At 46.7% G+C, this 15,507-nt stretch overlaps 1 protein-coding gene across 1 annotated transcript in view; it reads right to left on the reverse strand.

Moving 5' to 3' along the window:
* Window positions 1-15,507, reverse strand: part of ZCCHC4 (zinc finger CCHC-type containing 4) — a 66,428-nt gene that overhangs the window by 22,060 nt on the left and 28,861 nt on the right. The window contains exons 5-7 of the mRNA XM_045284366.1: window positions 6,511-6,583; window positions 4,302-4,452; window positions 1,650-1,750 (exon numbers count right to left, since the gene is read on the reverse strand). Of these exons, the coding sequence (XP_045140301.1) occupies window positions 1,650-1,750; window positions 4,302-4,452; window positions 6,511-6,583 (325 nt within the window). The remainder of the gene's footprint in view (window positions 1-1,649; window positions 1,751-4,301; window positions 4,453-6,510; window positions 6,584-15,507) is intronic.

Below are 15,507 nucleotides of genomic sequence, written 5' to 3' on the forward strand. Positions count from 1 at the left end.
GTGTGTGTGTGTGTGTGTGTGTGTGTGTGTGTGTGTGTGTATTAATGTGGATTTCAAGACTGTTCTTCAGAACGAAAGCATACAAAAACCATTCCTAGCAGCACAGGCTGCCAAGACAGGTGCTAACCCATTACTCTCCTTGCTCCTCTCTCATCCACTTTATTTTAAACAAAGATGGTAGTGACCTATCGGGAGTATTGGAGTTTGTGGAAAGTGGAATTAAAAGCTCATAAATTTTTTCCATGAACTTTTTGAAGTCCCCTTGTATTAATTTAAGATGACAAGAAAGAGAACATAGAAATCACTTCAAGTTACTAAAAGCATAAAAATTATGTAGTTATGTTAAAAGATGTACACTTACATAGGCGATGGTGAAGAAAGGAAAGAATTCAAAACTACCTGTTAGCATCACAAATATGAAAAACATGCTTTACAGAGATGGAAAATGAATATTTAGAAATGAAAACAGTTGCAGTCTCGGATGGAAACGTTTGCTAAGTTGGGTTTGTCCTCTCATTTGCGGTGAAATTGTTTCAGAATTTAAACGAATTTCACGGCGGACTTCAATGTCGGCTTGGAACACCCAGTGATGACATCTCTAGCGTGGGGCTGGCGAGTCTTAGCAAGAGGCTGGTCAACTGTTAGGACAGACGACTCAACTAGGAAGAAGTCACTGCTGACACAGGAAGCAGCACCCACCTGGGGACCACACAGCGGCTCCGACAGCAGGGCTAATGTCTGAACCCATGGACATGAACCCGGGAAAAAGATATTTAAGCAGAAGAAAGAACTTGTGGAGCTACCAGGGGCCCTAGTACATAGTGGTTACATAGTGGTTATATGTTGAACTGTTAACCTCAAGATCAGCAGTTCGAAACCACCAGCCACTCCTTGGGACCAAGATAAGGCTTTCTACTCCTGTAAAGAGTGAAACTCTTGGAAACCCACAGGGGTGGTTCTACCCTGTCCTATAGGGTCATTTTGAGTCAGCATTGATAGGATGGCAGTGACCTTGGCTTGGATTTGGGTGGGGCTAGCATGGACTCAGGTGTCTAGTCTCACCTAAAGCGTGAGGAAAGCACCAGGGCGATGATGTGAAGGAGACATCCGCCTTTCTGTAAACTCCACCGGGAACCAATACACTCAACACTCATGCTCACAGCCTGCTGTGACACCCCTACCTGTGTGTGCCCCTTTCGTTCCTGATGTCTTCTGAGCAGCCCAGGAGGGTCCACATGGAGACCCACCTACTAGGAAAGCGACTTACTGCTCTACAACCCCAACACAGAGAAAACAGAGATCCATCACGATGGTCTTAGGCCTGAGACATCTTCTGGTGATAAAAGATTAGAGCAGGATGTGCTACAGAAGTACTCAGTGGCAATGCCCCCTCCCTTGGATTTCACCCTCTGAGGCTGACTCAGTCGCTCTATTCGTTACTGAGGATTCTGTACTTCAACAAGCACCCTAGGGATTCCGGACATTTAGGCACAGCTGGACTGACACACGGTGGGATTGTAGTGCTTAGTACAGCGCGCGGGGATTATTTTAATTTACTAGAAATTAAAATAGACGAAGCGGCTTATCAGAACATTCACTTACGGAGAACAGTCACCCCAACCATGCTAGCAGCAGAATAGTCACTCTACCTGGTAATCCGACATGCAGAAGCTTGGAAAAAACTGACGAATTCGAGACTCAAAGAAATAAGGGAAAATCCAGAAAATGGGTAGTTCTTTGTCACTGTCATCTAATGGATCACAAAAACATAGAGAGAGAGAGAGAGAGAAACAGAAATCAGAAATTGGTATCAAAAAGATAAAAGAGAATTATAATGTTATCAGGAGAAAAAATAAGATCATTCATATAAAATGGAATCTCATACACACACCCAAAATATGCACCAAAGTGATATTTACAACCCCATTTTTCCAAAGGTCAATGGGACGTTCTTCTACATGAGAACACAGTTACAGCGAGTATATGGAAGTGACCCTGGAAGGCACCAGGTGGCACGCTGCTAATGAAAGGTCGGCAGTTCACAGCCACCTACAGGCTCGGTGGGACAAAGACCTGGAGACCTGCTTCTGAAAGATGAGGCCTGGGAAACCCCGTAGGCAGTTCTCTTGTCTCACAGAGTCACTCTCCATCAACTCAACGCAAGTGCTGCCGACAACCAATGGGAGGAAAGGAACGTCATGAACAAAAAACGTGCGAAGTGGAAAGGGACTCACTCCTTGGCAACACAGGGTTCTCCATGCTGGAGCGGGGCAGCCTGCAGCCTCTCACATGGGTCCACTGTCAGGAGCAGCAGAGGACATGATGAGCTTGCAGTTCCACGAGACCGTGGTGGACCTTGCTGCTGCCTGACTAGCCCTGGCTGTGCAGAAGTCAGGGTGCGCCCTCACGTTCCTAAAGCAACCATAAAAGAGCCAGGAAGGCTGATGCAGTGAAGAGGGCCGAGCTGCTAACTTCTCAGCCCACTTAGACATCACCCCTGACCTCAACCTCTCTGTGGACCAGGCTGGCCTGCCCCACTCCTGCTGTCAATAGACCCTGTACATTTGCAGGAGCCAATGGTGATCAGACCAGTGATGGTTAGGGATCATGTCTTGGTTAAGGCCAAGGGTGGAGCCTATCAATCAGGTCACAGCCTGACGACACTTCCTTGGGGGTGTGACCTTTTACCTAAAATAGAGATAAAGAAGAGTCAAATCCTCATTGGCCTTTAGCCTCTGATGGAGGTGGATCTTGCATCCAGTTCTTTGATTTCCTTTCATGTCACCTGCCAATCTCAGGAGCCTTCAGCAGACTACCGGTGGATTCATTTGGCCAATTTTAGCCCTCTGCATCCACCAGCTTGTGGCCCCTGTTGTCTGATTCACATCCTGGTCTGGTTCCTCCATAACCTGTTGTGTTTCTACCGATCTCAGGAGCTGTCATTGGACTACTAACAGTGAATTCATTCGGCTGACTTCAAATTAATTTACCTCTACATCTGCCAGCCTGTGCCCCCCGCCACCTCTGTTTCATCATCCTTCTTCCTGATAACAGCCTCCACAAGTCAAAATAAACCTGCTTCTACAAATGTGTCCACTGCTTCTCAAGATAAACCTCTTTCTTTAACACATGCAAGCATGACTGATTTTGTTTCTCTAGAGACCCCATTACACCCCAAGTTCAGTGACCTGCAGACCAGCAACGAGGAATGTCACATATGTGATGAGGACATTGTTGGCACAGGACGTCCCATCCTCCCATGATTCACTAGGGACAGAAGGCCTGGGGGCTAAATCGAAGCTCTGCCACCCCTCACTGTCTTGGCTGCCAGGGGCAACCCAATCTTCTGAAGTATGACAGGTTCGTAAAAAAACATCTTGTCACCGTGGATTTTTCTGAGACAGGAAGCTGAGCATCACACTGGGCATGGTCTAGAGACTATCCCCTTTAAATTACGTATTCCCTTCATCAAAGATTAATAACCCCTTTTCCAAATGGGGGGTAGGGGAGTGAAGCCCCCGATGTATGCTCAGGTTCACGCTAAGAAGAGGCACAGCTGCAGGTTCTGTAGTTTCTCCCAGTAACATGGAGGACACCCGTTCTGGGGAGTGGACCTTAGGATGAAGCAGAGAAGTGAGGTAAATATGAAGATGAGTCACAGGACGGCTTGTGTTGCCGTCTACGGGCAGGTACATGACTCGGGTGGCCCACTCGAAGAAGAAGCTGGAACCTAACCCATGACACACCTCCCACTGGTCAATGCACAAACAGCACCCGCCCAGGCTGACTGGGTCAGGTCACAAAACACTCTCAAGGCCGAGGCCACTTTAAACTGGAGAGTATCACCACTGTCCAGGGCCTGGTATCTCCCTATCCCCAAGAACCAGTGTGAGGCAACCACGTCTGACTGCCACAGCCAAATCCGGGACAGGGGCCGGGTGCCCTTAAGCGTTTGGGGTCAGACCCAAAGAGCCAGGAGTGGAAGGCTTGCTCCCATGGGTGGGGACTCAATCTGGTTTGCTCCTTCCTAGCACCTAATCTCGCTGTGATCATTCACTGGGTGATGACTACAGCTGTTCCTGTCTTTCAGAATGCCCCTATTCCCACAGAAACAAATACGGCACCCACAAGCCATGTTAAGCACACGTGATTAGGATGCTACCAAGCCGGCTGTTACTATGAGCCTGCCACGTCACTGCAGCAGCCTGTGAAAAAAGGCCTGGCCGTCCTCTCGTTGCTCTGCTGATAGCTGGCAGGCTGGGGACGCACATCTGTTTAGCAATAAGTAATAACATGCACACCTTGGCATTGACCTTTCTTCCACAGAGCGATGAGCTTCTTAAACGTCACAGCCAGAGGTGCCACCAGGCCGCCGAAAGGAGGATCTGTCACCATAATGACACCTGTGCCTTCGTCTTCCTGTAAGAAAGCTCTGCATTCTTCAAGGGCGGCCTGGAACACAGGGGGGCGCACTGTGAGCAGCCAAACTGAACTGCTGATGCCCTCTGGGGTGGTGCACACGCACCTGCAGACACTGACTGACTGACTGCTCTGAATTCACTGCCATCGAGGCGATTCAGACTCTCAGTGACCTTTTGGGACAAAAGTGCCACTATGGGTTTCCAGACTATAACTCTTTACGGGAGTACAAAGCCTTATCTTTGTCCCATGAAGCAGCTGGTGGTTTTGAACTGCTGACCTTGCACTTAGCAGCCCAAGTCATGTCCGTCCCCCTATGCCACCAGGTAGTAGATAGTAGATCTCTACAACGTGACTTGGGGAGTAGACAGGAAAAGGGTTATACTGAAATATTGAACTCCTGAAGATTCTAGTTTTCTCCATCAATCTATACTGTGGCAGTGCAATCAAGAGACTGCTGCTAAGATATACACCCACTGCTGTCAAGCCGATTCCGACTCACAGCGACCCTACAGGACACAGTAGAACTGCTCCTCGGGGTTTCAAGGCTTTACAGCTTTACAGTAGATTTTCTCTTTACTTCCCTAGTACAACTAGGAGGTTTGAACCACCAACCCTGTGTGTGATATCACACACACACACACACCCTTTGTCCTACATTGTTGTCAAATCAGGCCTGCTAAGAGGTTTGAACCACCAACCCTGTGTGTGATATCACACACACACACACACACACACAACACACACACACACCCCCTTTGTCCTACATTGTTATCAAATCAGGTCTGAAAGCCTACTGATGAACAACCATCAAACCTTTGGGGGAATAGTGAAATGCACTGAGTTCTAACTGCTGTTTATTTTGATAGAGCGTCTAATGGCTGCCACAGCCGTGACAGTCAGCCCTCTATGCAAAATGGATTCAACTGAAAGGAATAGGCTACCCTGACGCAGAGGACACAATTTTCAATCCTAAGACCCGAGTTTCCTTTCCTGATTGCTTGGCTTTTCAGTCTCATTGATCAGGGTCTGATTTTATCATTTGCTAATAAAGCACAATATGCACTTAGATGTGTGTTAGGGTTCAATAAAGAAGCCATAGAAGTATATGCATATATCTAGGCATACGCTTCAAACAGATGTCTTGATCATTCCAAGGCATTTAGGCCTCTTGGCAGATGCATTAATCGCTGAGTTGGCCATGGTTTTTGCTTGCAGTGGGTCTGACAAAGAGGTCAAAGTAGAACCATCAGCTCTGCTGTGTTGTGAATTTGTAGTGTCTGTACTAAGAGTATATTGAATGTAGTTTTTTCTTTTTTAGCCTCTTGTCTCTTTATTTAATGATTAATAGAACTGTTAAGTCTCAACTGGTATTCTTAGCCTGGCATCTCTCAGAGAGACAGACATCCAGCACTTCACCATGAAATAAATGATCTCACTACAACACAACAAGGCTAGAAGGAATTCCTGGGTGGCACAATGGTTGGGGGCTGGACTATGAGCCGAAAGGCTGGACTATGAACTGAAAGGCTCACAAGTGCCTCAGAAGTGAGGCCTGGTGATCTGCTTGCAAACTGACAGGAGGGGCACCATGAATCAGTCAACTTGGTGGTGATTAACCACTCACCCCAACAAGTCTATACCTGGGAGCTTGTACGGGGACTGGGAAAGGCTAGAGCAAGTGACATTTGAACAGGAAGATGGGTTTGAGTTAACAAGGCTAAAAGCGAATATTGGGCAGAGGGGGGGTGTGTGGGGGGGTGGGTGGGGGTGGGTGGGTGTTGTCTAGTCCAATATGAAAGCCACCTGCCCCAAGCACACCCCACCCAGGCAGGAGAAAAGAGAAGAATAAAGAGGTGAAGAGGGTCCAGATCCCGCAGAGCTGCGTGGAGCAGAGAGAAGGCATGGAAAGGGACTAAACAGGATCACGCCTGGGTCTCAATCAATCTTTGGTGAGTTAATAAAAACACCAGCAATCCATGATGGAGCACCACCATTGGGTGCCAAGGAAGCAGAGAACAAATGACAGGGGCTTCCTTGAAGATGTCCTTCTACAATGAAAAACAAAGAGAGCAGGGTCACAGTTCTTACCTGTCCATCAAAGAAATGATGGTTAAACATGTTGTACTGGCAAAAGCTATCTTCCAGATAAAACTGCGAATACCTGTAAGAGAAGGGCTTTGGTTACTGCAGTTACTTGCTTGGTCACAGCTTTGCATTAGAGACACACGAACCAAAGCGTTCAACTAGGAAATTGCACCTGATAAATTTCATCTTTCTTTCAGGTTTGCTTTTTGTTTTGTTTTTTAAGATCATTTAATTGGGGGCTCTTACAGCTCTTATAACAATCCATACATCAATTGTATCAAGCTTTTTTTTGAACCACAGAATACTTTCTGAGAATCTCAGAGAGCCTTCACCGGCGGATGGATAGAAAATATCAATTATTTTCCTAATCAACAAACAAGTGATAAAATGATAAACTATTCAAGTGTAAAAGACATGTAGTCAAGGGACCAGAAGATTACCTGATAGATTTGGGGGGAATTTAAGCTTGAGATGGGTTGGCCATTAGAATACATCTTTCACAGTTATCATTTTAACAGAAATACTGAGTCAACAGTTCTGCTGAACAGTGTCATTTTCTTCTGTAGTTCACCAAAAGAGTAGTTAGCACTCACACGTTTTCTTGACTGCTGCAGATTTGCTTATAAAATAGTCATCAATACACAAGAAAAAGAGCATGTCCCAACATTCAAATCAAGTTGGTTCTGAGCCATGAAGGCTCTATTTGCAACAGACCGAAACAGCGCCTGATCCGGCGTCATCCTCACAACGGCCTGGGGCCCATAGGTGCAGTCATGGTGTCGATCCGTCTCAAGGGCTTCTTCTTTTTCGATGCCGCTCTACTTGCCCAAGCACGATGACCTCCTGCTGAGCCTCCTCTCTCCTGAGAACATGCCCCACAGTATGTGAGATGAAGTCTTGCCATCCCTGCTTCCAAGGAGCATTCTCGCTGTGCTTCTTCCCAGACAGACTGGGTTTGTTCTTCTGGCAGCCCATGGTGCTTTCACGACTCATCTCCAGCACCACACTTCAAAGGCAATGACTCTTCTTTGGTCTTCCGTATTCAATGTCCAACGTTCACATGCAAATGCCATGGCTTGAGTCAGGTGCACCGTAGTCCTCAAAGTCACATCCTTGCTCTTCAACATTTTATGAGATCTTGTGGAGATTCACCCAAGGCAATGCATCCTTTGATTTCTTGACTGCTGCTTCCGTGCACATTAATTGGAGATGCAAGCAAGATGAAATCCTTGGCCACTTCAATCTTCTCTCCGGGTATCATGAAATATTGGTCCCGTTGTGAAGAAGACTATTGTGAATCCTCTCAGTGTACCACTGTTTATCCCACGGCCTCCTGTGTCTCCTTTTCACCTTCTTTCCCTATCTTTTACACTTTGTCCTTGGGGAAAGGCTGCCCTTTGAATTTCACCGAGGAACCAAACTCACTGCCATCAAATCAACTTTGACTCACAGCGACGCCATAGGACAGGGTGGAACCGCCCCTGTGGGTTTCCGAGAATGTGGTTATTTTCAGGAGCAGAGCGCCTCATTTTTCTCCATTGCTGATCTGCAGTGGTTGATTAGTATAATGCAATGGTGAGTGCAGGTCCAGGCCTGAAGGGTAAATGGCTATAGTCTTGGGAGTCCCACCAGTCTCTACCTGAAACCAGTAAGCGTGGTCTCTTTTATTTCTAATTTTTATCTTGTTGTTGTTGTTGTTGCTTTTTCCCAACAGTTTTATTGGCATGTAATTCACACGTCATACAATTCAATAGTTCAATCACATAGAGCTGCACTCCACATTGAAGGCTACGATGCTTGATCTTCATCAGCAAGTGCTTCAAGTCCTTCTCACCTTCACCAAGCAAATGTGTGTCAGCTGCATGGTGAAGGGTGAGAATGAGCCTGCCCTCGATCCTGATGCTGCGTTCTTCTGCACATCATCCCGCTACTCTGATTATGTGCTGAATTTGTGCGAGGAAAAGAGCATGTCTGTGCACTGATTCAATGACTGTCTTCTTCTGATAGGGGACAGAGACTAGGCTCTGGAAAAAGAAAACATGCTTGGTCAAGTAGAAAAGTCAGCGAAAAAGAGGAAGTCCCGCAAGGAGCTGGATTGGCACAGTGGCTACAACAATGGGCTCGAAAAGAACAATGACCGCGGGGCTGGTGCATTTTGTTCTATTCTGTTCTATTGTGCCAAAGGTAGCTCTCCACTGGAACCGACGAGACGGCACCTGACAACAACTCATTCCAGGCAGTCCCTGCCTTGTAATGTATTTGCGTTCTGACCGTCATTTTTGTTGTTTTCCATCTTCTCAGTGGTAACATGTAGCGCACACAAAGTCGCAGTACAAACTTTGCTGATGCTATCATTTCAGGACGTTCACTTGCAGACATTCGTTCTGATGACTTCCTGTCCAAAACCCTGTCATATAGATTTAGTTTTCTAAACTAAGTTTAGGGCTTCAGGGCCTTGAAAACATGGGCTCCAACGCTGACCACTTCGCTAAAGTTGACAGGCAGTTTCAGAACATGGCAAGATGTTACTGAGGCCTATGGGAAGAAAAAGAAGACAAGGGCCATCCGGGCAACTCTCGCTGGCTTCCTGGCTAGAAATTCCCAAGAGTAGTTAGTATGATCCAGAACCTTCCACAAATGCAGTTATTGCTACAAATGACAAAATGCTAGCATCATCACTCTTCTTCATAGTGTGTGTGGGTGGGTGGGTGTGTGAGAGAGAGAAAATGCATCTATAAGTGTCTTGCTTGGATCCACACTCCATGCTCATGGAAGCAGGAGTAAAGAGAACAAAAGATGTGCTGCATTAGGAAAAGTCTGCTGCACAAGACCTCTTTAGAGTATTGAAGAGCAAGGCTGTTACTTTGCATCTAAGGTGCAGCTGACCCAAACCATGGTATTCTCTACTGCATTATGTGCATGTGAAAGTTAGACACTGAATAAGGAAGACCGTAGAAGAATAGATGCATTTGGATTGTGGTTCTGGAGAAGAATACTGAAAGTACCATGGACAACTAAAAGGACAAACAGATCTGTATTGGAAGAAGTAAGGCCAGCGTGCTCCTTAGAGGCAAGGATGGCAAGAATTCATCTTCCATACTTTGGACATGTTGTCAGGAGAGACCAGTCCCTGGAGAAGGACGTCCTGTTTGGTAAAGTGGAAAGGCAGCAAAAAAGAAGAAGGCCCCCAACAAGATGGGCCAACACCGTGGCTACAACAATGGGCTCAGGTATAGGAACGGTTGGGAGGCTGGCACTGGACTGTGCAGTGTCTGGTTCTGTCGTGCACAGGGTCACTGCGGGTCAGAGCTGACTCGGTAACACCTAACAACAAATGTATATGCAATGTCTCCAACCCCTAGAGGCAAATGAAAATCTGATTTACAATGATGCAGATCATGCAAGGCAATAATCAAACTTAAACAACACAAAGAGGTGTTATCCTACATCAGAACAGACTTACAGCAGAGCCCTCTAAGGGAACTGTCTGTACTTAAAATGCTATCAACAGCGTACGAGTCTTCTTGAGCCCTCTGCTCTTTTCACATCCATCTGTGCGGGATCCCAGAGATAAGAGCAACTCCACAGAAGGGTGGGGCTGTGGGTAACAGAGGGGGAAGGAACAACGCAGAGAAGGCGGGGCAGCACAGGCATGCAATGCAAAGAGCATGGCCAAAGCCAGTGAGTTGTCTGTTGAAACGGATGCTCGGGTGGATATGCTGCTCGGTCTATTCTCAACAATGAGAAAAATATTAAAAGTAAAACCCAAAAGCTCACTGAGCCCATGAGGAGCTTTTAAAAATATGTCCATGTCTAGGCCTCTCAGTCATTCTGATTCAAGTGGTCTGGATGGGGTCTGGGCATGGGTATTTTTGGAAAGTCCCGGGGGGCCTGAAGAAGGTTGGCAAGCTGTACCACTGTCAGCCTCAAGGTGGTGCTTCTGGTCCAGAGTCACACCGTGGTTATCACTCGGAGCAATTCAGGGAAGGGTACAGGGCTCTCTGCATAGCACTGCGTGTGAATCTAAACCACCACAAAAGAAGCCATCATAAACTAGGCTCTCCATGTGGTTCTAATGTACAGCTGGGACAGAGAATCACAGCAATTAGTACTTTCTAACTGGCAAACAAATACTTCGGGTATTAACATTTTTGCCAATTTTGCACATTATATCTTAAACATACATTCATTTGATTACTTGTAAGGCTCAGAAAACCAAACCAAACTCACTGCCATGGGGTTCATGTCAGCTCATAGTAACCCCACCCCGTCTTTCTCCTGCACAGGAGTTGATGGTTTCGAACTATGGACCTAATGTGTAACCAGTACGCCACCAGAGTTCCTCCACCCGCAAGACCAAGTTCTCTGTATTCCTTCACTGTAGTTGTACTGTCTGGTGGTGTGTTGTACCCTTTAATACACTGGGTCTTAATACGTTTCTTACCGATTTCTTTAAGGTGTGTGTGTGTGTGTGTATGTGTGTGTGTGTGTGTGTGTGTGTGTAAAATGGAAATTTTTTGGTTATCTCAATAGGATCCTGAACTTCAGTAATTCTGTATAAACAGGTATAAACAAAAACTATCCTTCTACAGAATTCACATCTAGTGACAAGACTGAAAACAATGAGGGACATATCCCCTTAATTACAAGACATGCGGAAAATCGTGAGCGGGTGCTTCTCTGCTTCCACTCTATTCACAATTATCTACTCCCACTGACACGTGACTAACGTCTACCCCAGAGAAGCCACGGTTCCTTCCCCACTACGAGAGGGTGAAGACACGGGCTCTGCAGCAGCAGCTCTGCAAACTCTCTGGTTAGCTGTGCAACCGCACTAAGTTACTCAACCTCTCTGAACCTCAGTCTCTTCACCTACTAAAGGGGAATAAGAATTCTTTGCACAAAGTAAATGATAGGAACAAATGAGATTATGCAATGCCCTTACACAGTGCACCCTGCAAATGTTAGGCATCATTTTTTTTAAATCATTTTATTGGGGGCACGTACAACTTTTCTCACAATCCATACATACATGCATCTATTGTGTCAGGCACATTTGTACATTTGTTGCCATCATCATTCTCAAAACATTTGCTTTCTACGTGAGCCCTTGGTATCAGCTCCTCATTTTTTCCCTTCCCTCCCCGGCATCATTCTTAATAGCAGGTATAAATATGTCTCAGTTCTCCTGATATTAGGGAATTCTGCTTGCTCAACCAGACTTTCTCCTCTTATAACCTACAGGGGATCCTGGTGGGTCAGTGAATAAAGCTCTTGACTGCTAGCCAAAAGGTCTGCTTTTCGAACCCACTTTGGGGGAGAATGACGTGGCGATCTGACTCTGTGAGGGCGCCTTGGAAACACGAGGAGGCAGTCCTAGCTACTCTGTCCTCTGCGGGCACGAAGATTCGGATCTTACTAGAAGGCAGTAAGTTGTGTGGGTGCTTTTTCCCCCAAATAATCTAAACTCATTTCCTCTCATTCCGTGGTACTGGCAGAACAGCTGTTCCTCATTCTCGGAACAATGTCCCTTAATATCTTTGAGGACACAGCTAGCACAGCTGCTGGGTTCCCTACAATGTCAATTTGCACTGTAGCAGTGAGCATGACGTTTGGGTAATTGGAAAATATGAAAACAATATGTTTTAGCATAATGACCATTCCAAAAACTGCAGGGTAATAATGTTACTTACTATTAATAAGCAATGTTACCTTTCAAATTAACTACATTCCCCAAAACTGATCAAAAAATATCGACACCACTCTAGTGAGTTTCCCTCCCTTTGGAACTGTTGTGTGAAAATGAGTGAAGGGGCACACAGCCCCCCTTTTCAATACATCACTCCCCCACACCAGCTCTTCACGAAGACACAATGGCCAGTTTTCAGAACTGAAAAATGTGTGCATTGCCTGGAATTCAGCACAGTACACCTGCCCAGATCAGTCTGGGTGGCAGGCACGGCGCAGAACCCAGGAGGGGAAGAAGAAAAAGCCCAGCTCTCACTTGGAAGTTTCCATCAAATACAAACAAGAGAGCATAATCATTCATATTTTAAATTATAAAAAAAATCACTCAAGGCTGCCCTCTTAAAATGAAATTGGCCACAAAGAATTACTCTTACCATTGAATACAGCAAACAAACTCATCAGGAATGCCTGCACTTAAAAACTGCTCAAAAGGCCATTCATTTAATTGGCCCATTCATTCTGCTGAAATGAGAGTCCGTTACCGAGTGTGAAACATGCAACACATGCAGGATGTAATCAAGGGCTGAACACAATCTGCTTAGGAGATGAACCCAAGAAATGCAGTTTGGGGTAATAACTTTATTTGGAGGACTTTTTTTTTGTAAGCCAAGTGGGATTTCATATCTTTCATGTTAAAATTAGAGCAGTTAGAAATCTATCGTAGCAGATTTGACTTCCTATCTCTTACCCCAGAATAGGACACGTATTTATAGCACAGCTACCCAGAACGCCAGCATTGAGGCCGTCTCTGCAGCCTCCAACAGACTTTGAGGGGCAACAACCGGCAACGACAGCGGTTCTTCTTCCTTATTTACTGTCCAGCTCCCACAAGCACAAGGCGAATGCGGGCCAAGCACACCTTAGTCCTCAATACTGTTTCATAGTTCAGGTGCTCTTTTGCAACAGAGCTGCCCAATGTAAAAAAAAAACAAAATCCCACAACCAAACTCAGTCACTGAGCCCATCCCAACTCATAACAACCCCTAAAGGACAGCGCAGAACCACTCCGCTGCCAACCACAAACTCTGGGTTTCTGATATTACTCTTTATGGGAGTAGAAAGTCTCATCTTTCTCCCTCCGAGTGGCTTCAAACTGTTGGCCTTGTGCTTAGCAGCCCAATACAGGGATTGCATTCTTGAAGACTGCTGCCATGAATGCTGATTGTTGATTCAAGTAAAATGAAGTCCTTGACAACTTCAATAATGCCAACTAATAATAATAAAGTGTGGAAAAGCAAGGATCTCACTTCGAGGGCTAAGGTGCACCTGACCCAAGCCGTGGTATTTCCAGTGGCCTCGTCTGCACGTGGAAGTTGGACATGGAATGAGGAAGACCGAAGACCTGCTGCGAAGAGCGCAGAAAGTCCCGTGGAAAGCACCGGAGAACAACGACTCTGTCTTGGGAGAAGGACAGCAGGATGCCCCGAAAGGCAAGGACGGGCGGAGTTCATCCCACGTACTTTGGACATGTTATCAGGAGAACACACGACTGGTCCCTGCTTGGTATAAGGGAGAGGGGCAGCAAAAAAAAGAAGGCCCTCACCGAGGCAGACGGACACAGTGGCGGCAATGAGGAGCTCAATCACAAGAACAACTGAGGCTGGTGCAGACCCTGCGGTATTTCACTCTGCTGCACACAGGGTCCCCATGGGTCAGGACGGACTGGATGGCACCCAACAACAATGAATCCCCTTCGGCTGGAGCCCCCATGAAGCATTCCTGACGGAGAGTAAATGAGCACCCCCACAGGTCCCATCCATGGCCTCCCCACAGAGTACCCCTCCCCTGGGGGGCACAGTGCCTGAGGTGACCACTGAGAACACCTGATAACCAGGCTGGCTCTAGGGCACAATCACAGGATGACCCGCCTGGGAGGCGCAGCTTCCCAAGGAGTGCTCAGCCAGCACACCTGTCCGGAGTCTGCCTCACAACCCCTCCCCACCACTTCTCTGCCTTAAACAGCATGAAACCATGGGAGCGCTGCAGACCAAACCCAACACTGTCTTTGGTACCCTTGGGTACCAAAAGGGTGACAAGCAGTGGTACACCTCAATAAGTAACCATCTCCTGAGCAGTCAAGTCCATGTCTCTCTCCCCAGAGTGACCCCTGGTCGGTATCCCAGGCTCTGGGCACCTAGTAACCGGGAAAGATGGATCCTGTTCAGGGTGTCTTCTCACACGTGACTGTACCTTAAAGCTACAAACAACCTGTATATCACTTATACTACTGACTCATCCAACAGCCTCTGTAGTCCATTAGTGCCTAGAACCAAAGGCACTGAGAGAGAGAGTAGGCTGGATTCATCTGAAGCCATTGAAATGGCCTGAAACCACCCTGAGTACCAGCCCCCTCACTTGCTGACCACCTAATTCCCAAGGAATCGAGTGTCAGGGAAGGGCAGGAGTCCTGAGCAAGCCCCCTGGAAAACCACAAAGGCAGGGAGGAGCAGGCAGAGGAAGCAGGAAATTACACAATGAATAAGGAAGGTCAAAGTAAAGGGGTCCCTCTCAGAGGAAGACTCAAAAATAGAACAGGGCTATCTCCTAGTCCCCTAATCTGGCCTGATGGCTCACAAGAGACCCACCCCACCTAGTCTTTAAAAACTTTTGTCAAAGGCCTTTGCAGAAGTTACTGCTAGGTTTAGCACTACTGACTGTGTAATAAAGTGCTAGTCTCATATTGCTCTTTGGACTCGGCAGACAAGCTTTGATGGTGGGTCAGCCTGTTTCTCGCCTCTTTTCTCCGTACCACATTTGCCAAGCGAAATTTTGTTTTCCTTCCCTATCTGAACGTTGTGGCGACTTTCCCCTAAGACGGGAGAAAGGCAGGGAGACGCAGAGAGAAAGGGAGGGAAGGAAGGGCAAGGAGAAAGACAGATGCTTGGGGAAAGGTGAAAAGCCACTCCAGAAGGGAATGTCTTGGGTGGGCCAGTTGGTCGGAGTCCCCTTCCTGGATCAAGTTACTTACAAACTTTGCCCAGTGATCTCACCTCTTCCTCTGTTGTCGCATCTGAAACGAGGATGGTCATTGGATCTAGCCCGCACACCCACTGTGAGGGCTGACTGAGCTAAGTGCTTGGCAAACAGTAAAGCGTTCAAGAAACAGCATCTACTATTATTGATTGCAGTGACCTTGGGGTGTTTTTATTAATTTATGTTTCTTTACTAATATTGTCACTAAGAGAACAAGACCTAAACTTCTACCTTTAGAATAAATACATGAGGGGGGTGCCCCCCACAAAAACAAACAAA

This window comes from Echinops telfairi, unplaced genomic scaffold (assembly GCF_000313985.2).
Source record: "Echinops telfairi isolate 266 unplaced genomic scaffold, ASM31398v2 ScPeMD7_7468;HRSCAF=8506_0, whole genome shotgun sequence".
In the NCBI taxonomy this organism is placed as follows: domain Eukaryota; kingdom Metazoa; phylum Chordata; class Mammalia; order Afrosoricida; family Tenrecidae; genus Echinops; species Echinops telfairi.